Source organism: Capsicum annuum, chromosome 12, assembly GCF_002878395.1.
Source record: "Capsicum annuum cultivar UCD-10X-F1 chromosome 12, UCD10Xv1.1, whole genome shotgun sequence".
NCBI classification, from domain to species: domain Eukaryota; kingdom Viridiplantae; phylum Streptophyta; class Magnoliopsida; order Solanales; family Solanaceae; genus Capsicum; species Capsicum annuum.
Genome location: NC_061122.1, coordinates 188118652 through 188141731, shown reverse-complemented (window position 1 = coordinate 188141731; position 23080 = coordinate 188118652). Strand labels below are relative to the sequence as shown.

The following is a 23080-nucleotide window of genomic DNA, read 5'->3' as shown; positions in this document are numbered from 1 at the left end:
CATGGCCACATTAGTTACAGAAAATTCATTATTAACCAAAATAGTACAGTTTAAATACCATTTATGGGCCGTACCAATTGGCATCCTACCCAAAAATTAATCATTAGCTACATCAAGATCATTTTCAGAATTTTTCAAATTTTTCACATTTTTTTTCTTTCCCTTTGGATCTAGAGGAAATATCATTTTGAGAAATATCCTTTTCAATCTTTGAAATTCTATGATCTGAAATCATTTGATTTTGTTTCAAATAAACAATTTCCCTTTTAAATTTTTCAACTTCTAGTGTCTTTACAAGGTGTTTGACTAATGGCAAGACGTCTATTAACTTCAGTTAGAGAGAAACGCATAATATCAATAATAAAATCAATATTTTTCTTAACGTATTTATTATCAACAGGTTTTGAAGTACCGGTTTGGAAAGAAGTAAGATCAATATTTTTTTGACACGGTTTTTCATCAGTGACTTCTTTCAATAACTCTAAAACGCTATCAGCACTGATAGTTTGAATATTTAAATCTAAATCTTCAAACTGGGATTGCAATTTATAGAAAGTATCATCGCAATCACAAGCATTATTATTACAATCAGCGCAAACATTAGAATAGGGTTTTTCGTTGGTAGAATTTTCGTTATCAGTTAAATCAAATAATTCAACCTCAATGTCAGAAGTAGATTCATAGTCATAATCAGATTCAGAACCTGAAGTATATAACAAACCATAAACCTTATCATGAACCTCACCAGAAAGTCCTAAGGACTTGAGCTTTTGAAGTTTGCAATTTAGAGCAATATGATCAAATTGACCACAATTGTAACACTTGATTTTTAATAAGTCTCTCTTAGATCTATTTTTTGTAAATCTAGTAGACTTACGATGGATTTTTCTATCTTCACTCTCTTCTTTGGATCTATGTCTGGATTTTCTCTTTATCCTATAAGGCTTATCTGGGTCATTAGTTCTAACAACAACATATCTATGGCTCTTTTTCTTAGAAGTAGAAGCAGGATTTTCCATACCAAATTGTCCACAAAAATCACCTAATTGGGTTTTTTCTTTAAGCCTATTCAGTTTAATTTGTCTAGACAATTTCAACTCATTACAGATATTGAGACCCTCTTGAGTACAAGCTGCAATAAGCTGACCATAAGTTAAATTTGTCCAAGGGATTGCACCATAATGTCCCTTGATTGATTTTATAACTTTTTTTGCAAAAAGAGGTGGAAGTCTATCTATGAATCTAGCCTTCTAATATTCAAGCCTAGATTCGGGTAGATCCATAACTCTACTAATGAAAGTATCTTTGTACCATCTGAATTTTCCTAAATGTTTCATCTAAGGCTATTTAAGAGGGTACGGGTATTTTCATGTTGGTTGGTAAATCTACCCCCAAATTGTTGAATAATGGTGAGAATAAGGGTATATACAACATCTTCCCTCCCTTCTGGTAGTTTTCTACCTAGGTTATCAATGCCAGTAAGCATATTCTTAGCCTCAAAATTTTGTTTCTTTCATCGTTGGAAAGAAAGTTGTTCCACCAGCCACGAAGTTGGTCAGTAAAACTTGCAACAATCATTTTACATATAGTGGCATCTGTTCGAACATGTTTTCCATCATTATCTTTAGGGCTAGTGACTTTGGCAATCGTAGAATACATTAACATAAGATGGACTTAAATAGATAATTGTCTTTCTGATAACCCACCTAAATTCCATTCATAAATATGATCTCCACTATAAGACGTATTTGTCAAGGACCAATCTTTTTCCTCTATCAGAACATCTTGAGGAGTTGGTCTTGGATAACAAGCAGTTTGCATATGGGGGATATCAGTATATTTTTTTTCCGATTGTTTTCTTACCAAACCTCTGAGTTTATTTAACTCCGAGTGGATTTCATCACCTACATTCGTAATTAGAGTAGACTCAAGGTTATCAGCAAAAGATTTTGACAGATCAATGGGTTTTATGTTTAAACTAAAAAAAAAAATTCAAGTAATTGTTCAAGCTATTCTAATTCAGAGGGTTTTCCAAATCCTTGAATATCAGAGGGTCTTTGAATATGAGGCTTAGCTATCTAATCTTCTATTTTGCTTTCCGATGTGGAGGCAATATGAGATGATCTTTGACTATCGCTTAGCTTCTTAATCAAAGTTGTCATAGTATCGAGTTTTTTATCAAGAGAAGAAATATGTTCTCCAAGAACTTTCACATACAGACTCAAATAATTATTTTGAGCAATTAAACTATTTATTTCAGAAATAATGATTTTTCCAACTTTATTATCAACGAATTTTTGAAAAGCAGAAAAAGTTATACCAGTATTATTCGGTAGTATAAAAGATGATTGAGGAGGGTAAATAGCCTGAGTAATAGTACAATTTGAAGTTTGATAAGATCTTTCAATAATTTTTACATATAAAGGCAGGTAAACAGATATAAACCATGGCACAAACAAATAATTTGATTATTTTATGCACACATTTCATAGAATTCTTCAGAAATATTTTTTATTTCATCTGTACTATAAGTTTCAAAAAACCATATCCTAAACATTTTCGATATTTCACCAAAAAATTCCTTTTTAATATAATTTCTTGCTTGTGAGCCAGGACAAAAAATCATTTAGATGATGAATCATAATTTAACAAGAATTAAGATCAAACTCCATTTCAGAGGGAGTGGGGTTATCCCTATCTGGGACATTATCATTATCTTAAAATATATTTGTTTTAGGATTGATTTTAATTTTTTCAATACTTCTAAGTGGAGTATGCAAATCTGCAGAACTTAAAGTATGTAATGGTGCAGCACGGTTTCTAGCTGGGCCATATACTGGTTCAACTGGAGAGATGTGATGCATAGCAGGCAACATTCTAGGTATAGAAAAAGAATTTCTGTTATAAACGGTAGAATTATCATTAAATTGAAGACAAATTCTTCCGTCAGAATTTTGAGTAACATGAGTTAACTCAGAGTTTGTCACATCTTCTGCAAGTTGTTTTGGAGAAATAACCGAGCTTAAAATCCATGTTTTTGGAAAATTGATCTCATCCTATCTTATAGGTCTCTTTGTAGTGACCTTGAATTTTGCAAAATTTATTTCAATTAGCATAGTATAATCAGAGGCATCATCAATCAATTTACATCGAGGATTCATTGTAGCTAACAAACGATAATAAATGTGATAGGATAAACAGATTAGTTCAGATCCATACGCATAATTATAACCATGGATTTTTACATTTAAAGTCAAAGGATCAAGAATATTTATGTCAGTCAAAGATAATTGTAAATTCGGCTGGGTGTTAAATTACACAGGGCTATAAGCAAGAGTAGATTCAATAGATCCCATTAAAGACTGTCTGAAATTTAGATTTCTAGCATCCCGTAGTGCAGCTAGAAATATTTCTGGAAGGCCTTTCAAGGTTAAAGGTTTAAAAGTAATTTGCACTAAACCAATATGCATAAAATTAGACTGATTTTTAAATATATCAATATCTTTTTTATTCAGTAATTTTATGGTTTGTTTGTCTACATTCAAAGCAATAGATTGTTCAGTGGTTTTTATTATCTGCTTATATTTAAATTTATCAAAAAAGCCATATTCATAAATGATTTTTATATCAACTTTTGGAATAGTCTATTTATTTAATAAATCAATATTTTGAGGTAAATTTACCTCTTCAAGTTTAGTACTTTTCGTACTAACTTCTCCTATATCCATTGAATTAAAACTTCATACCTATGCCATAGACACATATATATACATATATACATATATACATATGTACATGTACATATATACATATATATATATATACTAGATTAAGATACGTGCATTGCACGTGGTTTATAATACATAAATATATATATAAAAAGGGATTACCTGTAATATCAACTAACGATTAGATTAATATAACATTCATATAAATGAAGAGATAAATATTAATACATTAAGTGGTTTATAATACATAAATATATATATATAAAAATGGATTACCGGTAATATCAATTAACGATTAGATTAATATAACATTCATATAAATGAAGAAATAAATATTTATACATTAATACAATATTCGTACTCAAAGTAAATTGAATATTTTTTGAATTTGCAAGGACAAAAAATATGAGTTATTTATTTAATTATAGTATTTTTTTTTCTAGATAATATGGAGTGTGATTTAATATATGTGTTATATATTTCATCAAAATAAAAGAAAAAAGAAGATGCTCATATTACTCTCAATATTTCTATCAAAAAAATATAAAATTAAAATATGAATCTTAATTATGATATAGAACTTTGAATTAAAAATTATAATGCACTATAAAATTAATATTATTGAGCTTAATCGATTTACATTATAAAGTTGAAGTACAAATTTATTTGAAAGACATCAATAGAAATTGTCTATAAAAATAGATAATAATTTTATTATTATAAATTTCAAGAACCTACTGAAATTTTAAAAAATTTACCTCAAATCACAAGTAAAATTTGACCTATTAAAAATTAGAAAACTTACCTCAAATCACAAGAAAAATTATCTCTTTAATCATAAGATATATCAACATTTCACAAAAGAACTTTGCAATTAACAATTGTCTATCAAAAATACATAACGATTTATTTATTGTAAACTTCATGTATATACTAAAAATAAAGATAACTTATCTCAAATCACAAATAAATTTATCTTTTTAATAATAAATACTATCAAAATTATAAACATCAATAACTTACCAAAATTCATGCAATTTCGTGTACAGCTTTTGCAGGTCCTATCAATGTCAAAAGCTTAAATTTGATGCCAACAATATATTCTCATGTTACACCAATGAGATTTCAGTCTCTTAGTTTCATGCATCTTGAAACAGAATGTGTTGATTCGACAGATACTGAATATCAAAATGCTCAACGAAAAAAGCTATGAAGCAGTTTAGATCGTGTGGAGGAAATTCAATTTTGATGTTAAACATATTTAGATGCTCAAATTAACATGTACACATTAATAGTGCTATTTCAAATAAAGAAAAGATTTGTATTAGTTCATTATAATTTCTTAAAAAGCAACAACTCCTTTCTTTTGCCAAAATTAGATATTTGGTAGTTATGGACTTTTGATAGGAGAAAGGAAATTTTTCCTTTTTAATTTCTTTATGGTTTCACGTTGGGAGAAGTTTTTTTTTTTGTTGTTGGTTTTTGGATATTTTATTTAGGATTTTTGGGTTGTCCTTTTTTTGTTAGGAATGGTCAATTTTTTTTTCGATGATGGAAAAATAATTTTATTTTGTGAGGAAAACTATTTTTTTTATAATATAGTGAATATTTTATATTACCAAAATAATTAGGTAATGGTGAAAAGACGATTTTGTCTAAAACGAATTCTTTTAATGAAGCGCAAAAAGTTCAAACAACAATTTTAAGGCCCTTCACACTTTTAATATATTATATAGATATATAGATATAGATATAGATTATAGATATAGATTATAGATAGACATAGATATACACATACTTGAATCTAATTTGATCTAACTTTAAATATATCAGCATTATAAGAGTCAAACGGAATTCTTTGAAACACAACATTATGATTTTGAAGGAGACTCATCCATGTCGAAGAACAAATCAGATTTTGTTGGAAATGTGATTTGAGTTTGTGACTTCACCAAACAATCCAGATGGGAATTTGAGAAGTCCAGTTCTAAAAGGCCCAAATGTGAAGCCCATTTATGACAGGAAATTGCCTACTACTGGCCTCATTACACAGCAATTCCAGCACCTCCTGTTGTAGATCTCATGATTTTCATCATGTCTAAACTCACTGGTCATGCTGGAAGCAGATTTGGGTTATGACCATCTAAGTTGCACGGACTATTCACTTTCAATGTCGTACTCATGTCGGATTCTCCAAAACTACACTATATTTAGAGAATTCGGCACGTACTCATTGACATTTTTGAAAAGTCCAGGCAACATAACTTTAAACAACTGTTTTTTATAAGTAGTCAAATGAAAAATAGTCACTATTTTGGAGTTTCAAATTCCACAAGTGGAACTCCAAAATTATGGATTTCTCTTGTGAAATTTAAAAGGGAAATTACGTAAATGTATCCTTTTGGCCATCTAGTCACCAACATGGTCGGAGCATACATTACCTTTACAATGTATACATATCTTGTGTATAGATATATGTATATTATATGTATATACACAACCATACACTATACACATATTTTGTAAACTAGATGACCAAAGGCATTTGACTGTATTTCCCAATTTACTTAAACTCGGGAAGGGCAGCTATTTTATGGTTTATAAGATCGAGAACAATGGCTAGTTTTCAATTAGAGAAACTGAAAATGACTATTGTGCATTCTACCACCCTTTACTCTCTTCGAAGATTATTTTAAAATCCCATTCATTGTTATTGATTAATGTAGGTGGGCTATTGGGAAGGATGTGATTGTGCATGAAAGAATGATGAACTACGTAAGATTGGGTGAAATGGGGATCTCAAGGGATGCCCAATTGAGAGCTTTAACTCTTTTGAAAGTTGTTGCTCAAGGAAATGGCAAGCAACTCTTCAATTTTGCGCATCAAATTTTGAGGAATCGTTGGCAAATATTGAGTCATTTCTTCTCCCTTTCTAAAAATTTTAGCCTCCAACGAATTCCAACTCAGCATTGCACATTTCTTGAAAGGGCCAGAGAGCCATCTCCAGGTGACTTTTTTAAATGTGTCCTTAAATTTGACCTCAACTAATATTTATGCCTCCAATTTTGGGTGTCCACAAATAGACACTTAAACTTGTATAAAGTTGAACAAATAAATATACACGTTTACTTATTCCACACACATGGTGTCTTACTTGGCATCTCACACAAATTTCCATAGAACATGTATTTACTTATTCAACCTTACAAATTTACATGCAACGTTGGAGGACATAGATTTTAGCTGAGGCCAAGTTAAAAGTCATATTTATGTATTAACTTGTTTAACCGCACATGCCTCGCACGTGTAACGTTTGATTATTTAAAATTAAAAGATTTTATCTATTGCGGAGATTTTTAATAAAGTGAAAAAAAGTTTAAATCATTTTTCAAAGCATCTTCACACTTTAATATAATAATGTAAATATGTAAGCACATATATATTTCAAGTGGTTGATGGTTATCACTTTTACGTTTGCCATGCAGTACCTGTTTTCCTTGCTGCCAGAGGCTAAGAGAGACTAATCAATTTAAACTATATTTGTGGTACGGTTATTTTTTTTGTATTTAAAAAATCTTTTCTAATTTTTAAAGTCAAATCTTTGTAAAATCATTGATTACATTCTTATTTCGTACTTAAAACATTTAAAAATTTAATACTCCTTAAATTTTTCTTTTTTTATCATTTTTATTTTTATGTTTAGATTTTTTAAATATTCTTAAAATCAAATTTAATTGATTTAGAACTCTTAAGATAATGAAAATAGTATTAATTGTCATTAATTCTAATGACTTCTAACAAAATTATTTTTATCATAAATATATTTAATTAATTATTAACTCTTAAATATTAGAAAAACAAATGAAAAAAAGACAATCTTATCTAAAACAAACAAAAATTTTAAACAATATTTCTAAGTCTCTTCACACTTTTAATATACTATAGATATCACTACTAAATAATCACGTCTAAGCACCATGTGTTTGTTTGTGTGTCCTAAAAATAAATCGTCGTGCCATTGATGGCAGCTTATGCATGGGTGAAGTGTAAGAGGAAAGAAGATAAAAACTGCGCAGAAGTTTTCATAGTTGCAAAAATCGTAGGTCGTCCAGGTAGCAAATTTTTTGCAGGAGATCGTTATGTTTGACTCAGCTTGCTAAAAGGCCAACATGATTTTGACTTGTTGATCCGTCGACTGAAAAAATTGGTCTCCCAAGAATGTGAAGCCAAGTGCACAAGTCATGTCAAGTTCTTATTAGATTATGATCTATGCATTTCCCTGTAAATTCGTCATGTACCAGTACCTTGTGTATGATTTAAAATGTCATTTAAACTTTACTACCTTAAAATTTTGTTTATAAAATAATAGATTTGACCAAAAAAGTATAAAGTGTAAAAATGGAAGGAGGTAAAGGAAGGGAGGCTACTCTTCTGTTTTATTGATTGAGTCGCTTTTCCTCAATCCACTCATCCAGTCCTCTTCATGAACTTGTACAATCGATGCAAAAAAGATAGCCTAACTCTATTGTCAAAGGAATAAGGGGCGACAATTTGGCAGCAGATATCCAGAGTTGCGGAGAGAACTGCAAAATATTGCTCAGTTCTTCCTACATTACACTAATTCTGTAGGCCAGGGCAAAATATCTTCCACCATACCTTGCCTCGTCTACAATCTCTTAATGTCGCACCCCTTTATGTTCAACAGGATTGAGCCAACAATAATTCAGAAACGAAGACACGTTTCGAGAGATCTATTGCGAGTCTTGTGGCTACTGTGTACCTACCGCAAATAAATAGTCCAATTTTGTGGTTTCAAATTCTAATCAACAGGGTGTTTAGCAGCAACGAATTTCTTTGTCCTTTCAAGAACACCAAAAAATATGGATCCTCCAACACCTATCCAAAGTACTCGTGGCCCTATTCCCTGCAATACAAGGGTAAAGAATTAGCTTTGCTTGCTCGAACGTCCTAGTTACATTGAATTAACTGTCAACATATATAAATGTTCGAAGGAACTGGTAAATTTTGGAACTTCTTTCCCACCAACAAATGAAAGATGAAAGAAATCATGTCAGGTTTCAATACATAGTTTTGGAAATAAAACACGAGAAAAAGAGAGAAATCAAGGATGATGTTTCTATCATATATAATGGCTGACAAACTAACAAGGTATTATGAAAATTCGTAACTCAGTCAGTATAAGGAGGTTGATGCCACTTCGTCATCTACACTCTACTTTTTGGAGGCACAAGATGAAAAGTGGCATTATAATCACTGTGTACAGCCAAGCATATTCACGTAAGTCATACAACGCAAAGTCACTACCTTAAAAAGAGTAGAAGCTCCTTCTTCTCGTACAATAGTGTTAACACAATGCAAAATGCCTTCATACTGCTTTGCTGAACCCTGCAAGAGTAAAACAAATAAGCATAAACATTCAGCATACAATAATGAACAAGAGAGAAAGATGCAGTTAGAGACATTCGAGGGCACGAAACCTGAACCATCAATCTGGTTTTTATCACATCAAGAGGAGTAGTTATAGCTCCTGTTATTGCACCTGCAATTAATTTAAGATTCAGATGTAACAGATCTCTGACTGTGATACTAAATGTATAATGGGCTTAAAGACAGAAGAAGAATCCCGATACAAGCTTTGCATAGTGTCTCTTTTTATCCATTTCCAATCTATCCATATATAAAAAGAGAAGCAAAAACGATACGTGTCATCTATTTATATATAAAAAGAGAAGCAAAAACGATACGTCTCATCGCCATTAAAAAACAAGAATTTTCATTAACAATTAAACTTAAAATTAAAACTTTAAAAAGATTAAAACTTCCACACACAACAACGGTTTAACACACTACACCTTAAAAATTGAAATTAAAATAACTTTTTCAACTGCCACAATATAAACTGGAAAAAAAAAAAGGAAAATAAACAGAAATAAAATTTTCCTAACATGCAGGATTAACAATATTTTCTAAATTTCTAAACTAATTACAATTTTAAAAATATAATGAAACATAAAAATAAGTCTACACAACTATATATTTTTTGGAAAAACGTAGAACAGTCATTTTTTGAAAAAACAAATTACAATAAAGCAAGAAAATAATATTAAAATACATTAAATTTTACAATTCTCTTGTCAGTTTTTAGGTTTATCATTATCCCAAATAAATCTACTTCAATGTTGTTATATATCTATCTTAATTTAATATTAAAATAATATAAGAATGAAAACTAAAATATAAAACATCATTTAAATTCTCAAGTAGATGTTTCAATAATTAAAATTAAACTCTAATTTTTTTTGTTGAAAAAATAATGATTTGAAATTGTGAAATAATTTTGAATATTTATATTTCTGTTTATCAACTGACCGTGCATCGCGCTGGAACGTATACTAGTTGATTTCTAATAGGAGAAGCTCAAGCTCACTTTTCTCCAAAACTTGCCAACTAAAGACTTTAATTCTTCAGCATCTTATGTGCTCTCACAGAAGGAGGGAAAATATAACGCAACAGACTTCACCATCCAAGACACTACATCAGATGAAGGACCACTACAACAACAACAACAACATATCCAATGTATTCCCACCTAGTGGGGTCTGGGAAGGGTAGAGTGTACGCAAACCATACCACTACCTCAAGAGAAGTAGAGAGGCTGTTTCCGATAGACCCCCGACTTAGGACCAATAACAGTATAACCAATACAAAAAGTAAGCGCATATAAACTAGTATGGTACACAAAACAAACTAACAGTATAACAAACACAAAAGATAAGTGCATAATAAACTAGTACGGGATGCAAAAAAGCCAACACCACTAGCCCAAATACTACAGCCACAACACTACGAACCAGAAACTCCAAACCCAAAGAAGCACTCCCCTATTACTACCACCGCGCTCCCACCCCCTAACCCTCTACCTTAATCCATGTCCTCCACACCTTCCTATCAAGGGTCATGTCCTCTATAAGCAGTAATTGCTTTATATCATGCCTAATCACCTCCCTCCAATATTTCTTCGGTCTACCTCTAGCCCGCCTAAAACCATCCATAGCCAGAGTCTGCCAAGTGAAAATGTTTCTCTAAAATTCCTCTTGTTGTTGTTGATTTATTTTGACAAGTGTGTCCCAACTAACATACATTAGCTTGAAATTGATCCTCAATCCAAAGAATACTCCATAGACGTAAGCAAAGACCCTTGTGATTCATAAATATGTATCATGTTCACGTGTACAAAGATATTAGAAGTACATTGATTACATATGGAATGTTTCTTTAGTGAGGGATTTCCGCAGATATCAATGTACCCAGTCGAAAAGCTAAATGACACAGATGATATCATAGAAATTGGAAATAACCTAAGACGTGAGTACCTGCAATGGCACCAATCATTGCATTCTCGGAATCTTTAAGGTCCCTCTTTGCCTGCATATGAATATAAAAACAATTTTGTAAATTTATGAATAGAAAGAAGAGTTGATAATATAATCATTTGGCATACAATTTATGTAGATTCTCTAGTGAAGCAGAATGAAATTGAGCAGTTCCAGCCCAATGAATAAAGAAGAATACAATAAATAGCTGAAATCTTACTGGTATACTGGTGTTTCAATTTTACTTTTGCTTAACTGTACGAAAGAAAAAAGGGTTGAAAATTTCCACTGTAATTGTCAGTTCTTGTGGTCTTTGTGTTTGAACAGATGTTGTGTAACTATAGACATACAATGCAGCTATGCTTTGAATTTGTCATGTGTGACAGAACTAGCAGAACAGGAGCAAGGATTTGAAGTTTATGGTTTGGGATTCTACTCCTTTTAAGTTACTGGGTTCTAAATTAATACTAATTTGTATATGTTCAATGGATTTCTTAAAACAAATACAGAGTTTGGACCAACGTTATTGGGTTCAGCCGACCCCGCAACCTATACTCTAGCTCTGACCCTGAGAACTGGTAATATTGAATTTGATTAAAATAGATGACGTGTAAGCATCAATAGATAGCCAACTTACAGCTAACTTATAGCCCATCCGCATCTGCTCGTATATACAGAACTGGATAGCATCAAATGGTAAGTCCCGCAATAGAAAAGAACCATAACCCTGCACTCAAGAAAAAAACCAATGGATTTTCAAAAGGTTGAGCAAAGATAGCCATCATTCAACATAGATACAAGTTTCTGATGTGTTCCCCAAAAAAACACCTACGTACAGCATAAAGGCCTCTAAACCTTTCCTTAGCAACAATGAGCCGGACCGCATCAGGGGCAGAAGCAAATTGGCTGATCTGCATCCTTTGCTTAACTACCTGAAGTTATTCATACCTAAAACCCATGATGCGACACCAAAACATCAGATAAGATAATTAAGGTTTCATTACCTCTGTGGGTACACGAACAACAGAAGAAGCAGCTCCACCGATAGCACCTGCAGTCTAAATTGAGTGTTAAAAAACTTTGTACTTTGATATTTTTGAAATGTGGGACATTTATTGCCTGTCCTTTTCTTAATTTATTCAGCGTAAATGCAAAAATATTGAAATTCAGCAAGGGACAATTTAAACTCATTGTCCGACAGTTATCCTTTACGCTCACGTAGATGTGTTAATTTTAAATCAACTTCTAGAAATAAGAACAAATCACTGAGAGGTTCAAAGAGAGTTCCATTATCTTCAGTATGGTATGTTAAATTTGGATTTAATATAGTTGTAGGCTATAAACTGCACTCACAAATTGCCTCAGCCCAGATCATTGAAGATCCAAAATTATAACAAAATAAGGGTTGCCGGAGATATTTCAAGTTGCAATGCTTACCAAATGAGCTAAGGCACTAAGGTTTTCCGGGAGGCTGTTCAGCAATTTTCTCTTTGCAGGTTCATATGCACCAATAAATATTGCCGATGCTCTGCAAAGAACAACGTAGAGTGACAACTTTTCTTTGATAAGCACAGCAATGTATTTTGAGGAAAGCGGTCTACTTAAGAATTCCAAAAAAAAACTACAATATTGAAGGCTGTAACTTGGTTATAAAAACCAACAACTTGTTGAAGATGAATTCCACAAACAAAGATCTAGTTACCATTTTGTTGAATGAAATAAGTGCAACACAGTGGTTTTGCAGGTTCTATAGGATATAAAAGACGTAAACCTAATAGATAAAAATTTGTCATCATTACCCTGATGGTTAACACACAGTTTACTTCATTCATTGTTGATACACCATCAAATACAAGCAAATAATTAGAATAACATCATCCCTTTCACATTTTAATCCGCTTAATTGTAAGTGACAATCATGTCAGGTGGGTTAGAACTTCGATATAAATCTTGTCATGCATGCAGAGACCTATAAAATTTTCAGAAAGCAATATAAGAATTTTAGATGGTACAACAGAGAGAAGCCTAATCACGAGCCAAAATTTGTCTGCCTATAATAGTCGATGTTTGCATCTCTTTCTCTCTCTCCTTATTTTTTATGGGGGAGAAGATAATTAGTTTGGTTTCACCTCAGCTTACTAGAAACACAATTAGGCAAACAAGTATTATACAGAAGCATCACACCTTACATCAAAGATGAAAGTGTTTGTGTCCAGTGTCCCTTTATATAAATTATTACTGTCAAGTGAAGGTTCCTATATTTTATCAACAAAACTGTCATTGTCCAAATAATTAAATCAAGCAACTGCATATGGTTTAGTGCTACTGAAGCCAAGTATATAACCTGTCAGCAAAGAAGTTCACACAGTTCAACGCATTGTTCAGTTCAACGCGTTCTTAGAACTGGACAAGCCTTTTAAACCATAATGACTAATGTATGATAAAGGACCTGAGTGTAATTTTTATAATGCACAATGTGCATTGAACAAGAATTTCATCCATGGATTCATATTCATATTGTGAAGTATTCAAAATCCAGATTACTTACGGTAAGACACCAACAAGATTTCCAGCCAATCCTGAATAAAGACCTTTCAAAATGATTTGTCCCCCACCACGAACTGCCTAACATTAGAACATGAACAGCTGGTCAAATCAACTAGTGTAGCATAGGCAGTGAAAAGATTCACTTACCTGAAGTTCTCGTATAATCTAAATCAAACTTAAGGAGATTGATACTCAAGTTGGCAGCTTATTGGATGAGAAATTAAAGGTTAAGGAGCAGTGAGAAAATTGTCAAAAGCTAATCTCATTGTCCTAACTACTCAAGAGTCAGAATATCAAGTGAAAAACATTCAGACAAACAATTAGTATGTGCTAAAAAGATAAGTAGTCGGAAAAAGGAAGAACAATCATAGAAGATATTCACCAAATGTTTAACAGAATAAACCTGCTTGAAGTCGAGTTTTAATTGTATCAATTGGATACAAAGCAGCTTCAACAACAACACCAGCAGCAGCTCCAGCTACAGCTCCCTCTAAAGAAGTCCAATGTAAGATATTACAATTAAAAAAGGAGAGGTAAATGGCAAAAGGCATTGTTTAGAATCTGTCACTAGAAATGTACACAATACCAAAAGCAACACAAAAAGAAGGCTTTAACACAAAAGCTGCAGGGATATAACTCTCAACTAATCGACCTAGAGGGATATAACATCAACTGAATCCATCTACAACCCATAAGAGCACTTAAAGGTGTCACTCAGTAATACCATCACAATTTTGCACCATCACCAGATGAGAAGTAAATTAACACCATTTTTCCTAGCTATGTGCCACAATATGATAAAGAGAAAACACAAAGTACCAGATCTAACATTTTTTGACTTCGAAGATGATTTCAATGGCAATTAAATAGGATTCCTTTCCACTCTTAAATCCCCCAGTATTTTCAAAAGCCACTCAAACATGATGTACCTCTAATACAGACACAATAGAGCATAAACAATAATCACCAAATAACACTATAAGTATACCAAATTTTGATTCATTTGAAAATTCATATTTCTGTATTTTGGTCTTGCTATTATTGCGGTTATCCTGAAAGCCATCTGCATTTTTTAACCAAAAAGTGAAACTGAAAGTAAACGCAGAATTTACCAGAAGATTCCTTCCTCGAATCTGCTATTTTCATCTTCGCTTTTGCAGGTTCATATTAAAAGGGCCAGTCACTCTCTAGTAAAGTTAAAAGTCTTGATCTAATTCAGTAAAACTCTAGAAAATATTGTGGTTAGTTCCAGAGCAATTAGAAAAAACTTACCATATAATATGCGTAAGAGATCAAATGGATTGTGTTGTTTGCTGATGGATGCAATAGCTTTCTTTGACTTGTGATGGGAGTTGAGAGCCTCGAAGTTCAGTCTATCTTCTGCAAGAAGAATTTCGTATCATCAAAAGTGGCAAAACGGAACATCAATCATCTGATTTATCTAACTTATTCTACGTACTTAGGAATCATTCGGAAACATGTGAAAGGTATAAGGAACAATTGTTTTTTTTTTACGGTATAAGGAACAATGATTTTGCAAATGAAACTAGTCCAGTGAAAAGGAAAAGCACAAAAGCCAACCTAATGGAACTTGTCAATGCTTTGAAATATAATTACTTTTTCTTTCTTGGTTTTCTATATTAAACTAAGTGTTCTGCAGATACTTTGCCAATTCTATGCTTGATGATTCTATAATCAGCATAATAGTTATGCGAACACTTTGTGAGGTTTCCTCGGAGATGCTGCCTCTAATTTGTGAAACTGTATCAACACTCTTGAATGGGGTTCCTGATGAGAATGGTCACTTCTGAATCACTCTCCTCTTCCACCTACAAAATTTTCTATTCTACTGCTTAGAACCCAATGCAGCTAATGAAAATCCCCAGACGACAAACACATCCATTCTTTGAAACAGAAAATCGTTGCCTGTGCTTTCAGTTGAATGGAACCAGTCTAGGTAATACATATGATAATTTACTTTTTCCTAAGTATAACAATGAACACACACAAAAAAAAAAGCGCTTGCTTATCCAGAATCTTAATAAGAAATGAAATTCACAAACTTCTTAACATAAAATCATCATCACACTGAACCAAACTTAAACCACGAAGCTTTCAAGCAGGCGATGAAAAATATCCTAAAGTACATGTTTAATCATTGCACAAACAGTAGAACTGTCAATTTTAGCTCTAATTACAAACTTCATTTTGAAAATTCATATAGAGTGAAGGGTAGAAAAAGTGTGAACAATTGATAGTTGAAGTGTGTTTTAATAAACAATTGGTGATCATTCAAATGGAAACTCGCAGATAGGAAACTTGCATATATAGTTTAGGTATGACAAAAAAATCGGGATACTTTAAATATGTATTTGACCATTAACTAAATGATTTTACAATGATATCGGAATCAAGGTCCAAATTGAGCAACAAGATCGTACCAATGGGGGCGTAAAATTCAAATTTCGACCCTTGAAACGGAATATATGCAACCCAATAAACAATGTGAGATGCTTCAATTAAGCAGATAACAGATGGTTCCTCTTCAAATAATTTTATCATTGATAAACAGAAAAAAAATAGAGGAATGTAGAAAGTAACTTCAATCAACCAAACATAAATAAACTTATAACATATAGAGGAAATTACCGGGCAATTCCGTCTTCGCGTTGTTAGCCATTGCGTCTAGCTGAAGAACAATCACTAAAAAGGAGTCAGACTTTTTATGAACACAACACGTGCTTGTAGACTAGTATCGTAGTTTGGTGTAAGGTATTAAAATATATAATTTTGGGATAAAATTTTGATGTGATTGCTAAATTTAGATTATCCTTCAAACCTTTTAATTATCACTTTTCATATGTATATATGGAGTTTTGCACGTATATTTAATATTGAAAAAGAAAATTACATATATTTGTTTGTGCAATATTTAAATTTTTAATTACAAAAATAATGTGATATCGTCAATGAAAAACATAATTTAATGTTTAATACAATATCAAAAATGCAAAATGTTTCAATTAAAAAGCTACATTATGTGCAACATTATATTCAATTAAATCACATATATGTACATTTAAATAGATGCAATGTTAGTATCTTTAATTTTGAACATAATAAGAACATCAACAATTACTCAATGTAATTTTAAAAATAAAGTTTGAAGAGAATGGGATATAAGCATATCTCATTCTTATATTGTGCGTTAGTAAAGTTATTTATGATAGACAATAAAATCTCATTTTATAGCAGACTCTCTATTTACTTTTACAGCAAAATTAAATAATTTTTCATAATCTTCTTCATAATTGATGAGAAGCTCCTTCTTATAAAATATTATTCTCCTTTTTTTCTCCTAAAATTAGCTATACTATTACTATTACACATTAAATATATGCCAAATTGAGGTCAAATACTATAGACAACCTCTCAAATTATTATAAACAATAGTCATAACATGATAAAACGATAATCAAAGTACACAAAAAAATACAGATTATAGTCTAAGAAATTCACTATCAAAATTTGAAGAGTAGGAGAGCTATATTTTTTATGTACGCGCTTTGGCGTGTACCTATATGTTTAACGTTAACAAAATAAGTGAGCCGAGATATCAGATCTTTTTCGTAAAATTTTGGAATTGACATATATTTATGCAAATTTTTACAAGATTTTTCTTTCCATCCCTTTTTTTGTTTATTGTTTTTTACGTGATAGTTTTTTTAGGTTTCTTTCCATATTTTCCTTTCTTTATTTCCTTTTTTTATGTGATTTTCCTTCTTCTTTGTATATATTTTGTAATACTCTCCTTTTTCTTTTACCTGATTTGTCTATTATACTGTGGTATGTCTATTAAAATTAGATTAGGATATTAAAATTAGATTAGGAAAAAGGACTCTAAAATCAATTACCATTAATTTAAAATTTTAATATTTTAAAATCAATTGTCATTAAAAAAAATGATAAAAAGACGATTTTGTCTATTGTGAAGTCTTTTAACGAAGAACAAAAAGTTCAAACAATATTTTTATGAGACAGAGAGATACCTTCAATTTTTCGGACTTCATTCGACAGTTATTATTAATTTTTTCGATGAGAAACTTTTAACCTGAAGAGAAACACAAGAAATCATTAAAATAGATTGTTAATTGTTAATTATGTATAAATCAAAATAAAAATAAGAAGAAAATCTACAACATGAAAAAGAGATGAAAAACACAAACAATAGCATTAATAGGAGTGTGAAACAACCATAACAAAAACAAACTATCAAACCTTAATGTTGCTACATTTTTTTTTACACGTTGAAGGGTTTTCTTTTTCTATATAGAGAGTTCTAAATCTGAAGGAGCTAAAACTGGTAAAAGTTTATCTAAAATATAGTTTAATTGATTTTACAGTCATAAATTTTATGTACATAATTTAAATGAGAAAGGTTTGATAATTAGATTTTAATGAATTTTTAAAAAGTAGAAAAATAGTGAAAAGACGATTTTGTCTAAAACAAAGTCTTTTAATAAAGGAAATATATATAATATTAAAAGTGTGAAGACCCTTAGAAAAGTGATTTGAACTTTTTACCCTTCACTAAAAGTATCTGTTTTAGACAAAACTTTCATTTTACTATTTTTAAAAAATTATTATTTAATTATATATACAATATTTTATAGTAAGATTCTTAAAATATATGGTAAGTTTTAAAAATTAAGAAGTCCTAAAATATATGGTAACAATAAAATTTATGATAAGAATTATTATAAAAATTAATCATTAAAGAGCCCTAAAATATATGGTAATATCAAAATATATAGAAAAAATTATTTTTAAAATTAATAGTTAAGAGTATTAAAGTGTATGGTAAGAGAAGAAGGAAAAATCAAAACAAGAAATATATGTTTATGGCTTTATGCACTAATTTCTTATTCTAGAAGAAGTCAAAATTGGGATAGGTTTATAACTAATTAAATATGTAATTTTTTTGTACTTTATTAAAAAAAATAAATGGTTTGAGAATTAATTAATATTTTTCTTTCTACTATTCAATTAAAAAAATACTCCTAAAATAGCACTCTATTAAGGAGATACTTTTATAAATATTGAGATGTACGTTAAACTAGAGAACAAATCGATTTGCCTATTGGGAGAACATGATTGATGCTCATCTAACTTGATTTGATTGCATGTCTAGATTGGTGGATGCTTGATTTTCTAACCCTCAATATATGTGTATATATATATCTTGTTTGTTTTCATTCAAAATCATTCTTTATATGTGTATGTATATATCTTGTTTGTTTTCATTCAAAATCGTTCTTTAGGTTAAAATTTTCGCTCAGACAAAATTAGTTGGATCAAAATTAAAGTTTGTGATCACTATTATATTATTTTATTTATAGATTATAGGTCGTAGATGAATGTTGATTGGCTTTGAAGAATTTCTTGTGTAAAGGTTATATTTTTTTGTATTGTTTTGATATCTTTATTATCTTATTGTTTTATTTTAATTTACAGATGCTAGATGAATGTCGGTCGGTTTTGAATTTTTTTTCGATAAAGTTTAGGTTTAATTGTATTATCGTAATATCTCTATTAGTTTGTTATTTTGTGGTATTTACCGTTCGTAGATGAATCTCGATCGACTTTAAGAAATTTTTGTGTGTAAAATTTAAGTTTAATTATATTGTTTTGATATCACTTTTATCGTATTATTAGGTTTAGTTGTATTATTTTGATAGCTCTATTATCGTATTATTTTGTTATTGTTTACAGGTGGTAGATGAATGTCGATCGACTTTTAAAAATATCTTTGGTAAAAGTTAGGTTTAATAAATAAATTTTCCATCTTTACATACTCAAAAGATATTAAATCTAATTATTATATTCATATTTATTATTTAAATAAATATCCTATTTAGTGTAATGTTTGAATTTATTAAAGTGAGGTACACATGCAAGGCACGTACACCTAAACTAGTATATATATATATATATATATATATATATATATCACTTTACTACTATATATAAGAGAAAATGTGAGATTTTGATAGTCCTCACATCAAATTCTTTTATCAATCTTATCCCTAATTTAAATTTTAATTACTCTACAAAGTTTCATCCATTTTGATAAATTTGAACAATTAGATGGGCTTATTAAATGTTACAAATGTAACGAGTCATGAAAAAATGACAGTGACGCCTTAAAAAACTATATATACAAATTCAAAATTGATCCAAGGGTTTATTATCTTTCTATTTTGTAAATAATTAGTCTTACTTCAAATTTTTATTTTTCCTAACAAATTTATCATGGAAAAGTAATCAAATTATATTGATATTTCCTTTCTAACTTAGGGTGTGCTTAATTATTAAACAAAAAATATTTTTTTATATATAGTTAAACATGTTTGGACATTTATTTTTTTAAAAAAAAATACAAATCAACTTTTCAAATATTAATGATACTAAATAATGTAAAATGAGAGTAATTCTTTTTCACATTTTTTGATGATGAATCTTTTTTTTTTTTAAATGAGCTTATCAACATTTTATAGAATTTAGGACAATATAAGTAGTTTAACATGAAATATTAAGCTAAATAAGGTGAAGGCTATTTTTGTAAACAAACTATCTATTCTTAGAAAGAATGCAATGCATATCATTTTTAGTACCATAAATCAAATAATCAATAAAAACTAACACCAGGATAACTAATCTCAGGACAACTAATCCCAATATAACTAATCCCATCGTAACTAATTCCAGCATAACTTGTTTCTCAACCAAACGACCCTAGGTGTTTTAACGAACTTAGATTAATAAATACCTTTAAAAAAATGTAATTCTTTAGTAGTTTCTTGGTTGAGTAAAATACTCATTATTTAAAAAAAAAAACTTAAAATTGGAAGAACATACTTTATATCTTTTTTTTATTATCTAAACTTCACTTATTTAGGAACAAATAAAAATGTTAAAACACCACTTGTTTAAGAATGGAGTGAGTATAGCAGATGACCCACTGAATTAATCTAATTTCAGCAAACTATTAGTGAAGAAAATAATATTCATAAAAATTAAAATGCAGTTTGAGATTGCACAAAGGACACTGAAATAGTGCTTACATAGCTATTGCGGAGATAGGTTGATACTTGTACTCTATAGGTTGACACTTGTTGTCTATATATGTATGAAAATATAACAAAGAAGGTGAATAACAGTTAGTTACAAAGTTGGTTAGGAAGTTAGATTCAGCTTCTAGAAGTACACAACTCAATATATTATAACGCCCCAATTCACTAAACCGAAATGCTACACGGTGCTCATGACCCCGAGGGACCACAAGCTAACCCATGACTGATATTTGTACCTGTAAACTGCATAATATCTCATAAAATATGCGGAAACATAAACTGTAAGGCCATAAGGTTCAATACTGATACATATCTGAAAAAAATATGGTATAACAATACCAAAAAGAAATATAAATACTGAAGTCTGAACATTTAATCTGACATCTAGTCTGAAAGCCTCTAACTGAACTGAATAAGGAGTTGATGGGACATGTCCCCAACTAACTCCAACTACTAAAATAAACTGAAAATTGAAATAAAAATGAAATCATAATGTCCTCGAAGGATGAGGACTCACGTCTAACTTTGACTACTGATCCTGGAATCTACTGCTGATTTGGAGCTCATGCCTCTGAACCTATGGTGTAACATAAGAGAAAGCATCATAGCACAAATGCGTCGGTACGTCTGAATGTACTGAGTATACGAGTGAGGTAGGCTAAATGCAAAGGGTTATATGCATGAAAAATACTGACTGATATGAACGTGAGAGTACATACATGCATACGTGACTGTAACTGAACTCGTGAAGATACTGACTACTGAGTCTGAATACTGACAACATGAGTGTACTGATAATGAGATTTTGAAAGACTGAGTTTACTGATATTGATATGTAAATCACTAATAAGTGACGGATCTAATACTGTATTACTGAATACTGGAGACTGATACTATATTACTGATAAAAGAATGATTGTTTCTGACAGTTCGAATTATGAAGAACTGGTCTGATTGACTGTATCTGACAGTCCTGAAGCTGAGTACTAATAGCATGAGTTCTGATAACTTTTATAATTGATAGCATAAGTGACTGTAGCTGACAGTCCATAAATTTGAAGAAAACTATCTGAGTTTAATTCTATTTCTGAGTTGACTGTATCTGACAGTCCCGATATACTGAAATCTGAAGAACTATCTGAGTTCTTTACTGAGACTGGGTAGCTATAGCTGACAGTCTTGAAATCTGTAACTGAAATTGTGTGAAGTAGTTATCTAACCGATATGCCCCAAATACGCTATAATAGCTAAGCTAGGGTCCAATCTCTGCCCCGACTGAAGGGGTGTCAATACCGCGCCACTGGTAAGGACAGCTGTGAGAACCCTATACTGGCAGGTAATCAATGAGAACGGTGGGAACCCTAAACTAATGGGTCAAGCCACCTCATCAACCCTAATCTGACGGGTTAAGATGTCTCAACCTACGCTGGCTACGTAGTTCTGGAACACAAAGATTGCTACTAAGAATCACACCCTGAAATGGCGGGTGAGTTCCTATCCTTGGGTTCAATCGGTGCTAACCTCTACTCCCATCTGAAGGACACTAAACTGAATAACTAAGCTGAACTGAATAACTGAACTGAACTAATTAGCTGAACTGATACTGATTAACTGGACTGATACTAGTGGTATTGTTTAGCAGAGCTAAACTAAGTTTACTGGATTCCAATGACTGACGGAATGTACTGAGTTCTGAGGACTGGTTGAGAGTACTGAAGTTACTAATATTGACTGTGAATACTGAGGTTGCTGAGGTTACTGAGCACTGAGATTACTGAGATTATTGGACTACTGAGATTACTGAGATTTCTGAGTTTTCCTGAGTCACATGACTGACTGAATTATATAGATCATGGCTTGACTGAGAGTATCGTGAAAACATGACATGGCTCTAGGCACACAACTATATTTTTCAGGTACAAGTACCCCAGGACTCGATGGAAAGAAACTGACACACATGACTGACTTGATCATAAGAGTAGAGTCCATAATATATAATATCATAAGTGGGGATCTCATACTATGCATGGTTATCAACAATGTATTGCATGAAAAGGATTTCATATCACATGGAAGTACTTGCACAATCTTAATATCATGTTCATTACATAATCATATTGGCAACACATACCAATAGCATAGAAGTTCATGTGGATTGCATGGTTATCATACATCTTGTTCATAAGTAGGATTTGCAAGTAAACATAGCATAATCTCATAAGAATAGTTCATGAGTATTTCAACAACATTTACAAGGCACATTATCAACATAGAAGTC

At 31.0% G+C, this 23080-nt stretch overlaps 1 protein-coding gene across 9 annotated transcripts; it reads right to left on the bottom strand.

The window, feature by feature from the left end:
• Nucleotides 1-8137: 8137 nt before the first annotated feature.
• Nucleotides 8138-16473, bottom strand: LOC107851376 (S-adenosylmethionine carrier 1, chloroplastic/mitochondrial). 9 transcript variants are annotated; one of them, XM_047400895.1, is made up of 14 exons: nt 16319-16410; nt 15251-15498; nt 14942-15049; nt 14782-14856; nt 14073-14159; nt 13671-13743; nt 12560-12650; nt 12127-12180; nt 11959-12054; nt 11760-11849; nt 11123-11174; nt 9227-9288; nt 9054-9134; nt 8138-8652 (listed from the first exon to the last, which is right to left on the bottom strand). In XM_047400895.1, exons 4-14 carry the CDS (start codon nt 14813-14815, stop codon nt 8548-8550), a joined length of 825 nt encoding a protein of 274 aa, XP_047256851.1. In that variant the 5' UTR covers nt 14816-14856; nt 14942-15049; nt 15251-15498; nt 16319-16410; the 3' UTR covers nt 8138-8547. The 9 variants fall into 9 exon arrangements, with proteins under 9 accessions (XP_047256851.1, XP_047256852.1, XP_047256853.1 ...); XM_047400896.1 differs by having other exon boundaries at nt 15287-15498; XM_047400897.1 differs by lacking the exon at nt 15251-15498 and having other exon boundaries at nt 16319-16339.
• Nucleotides 16474-23080: the final 6607 nt, after the last annotated feature.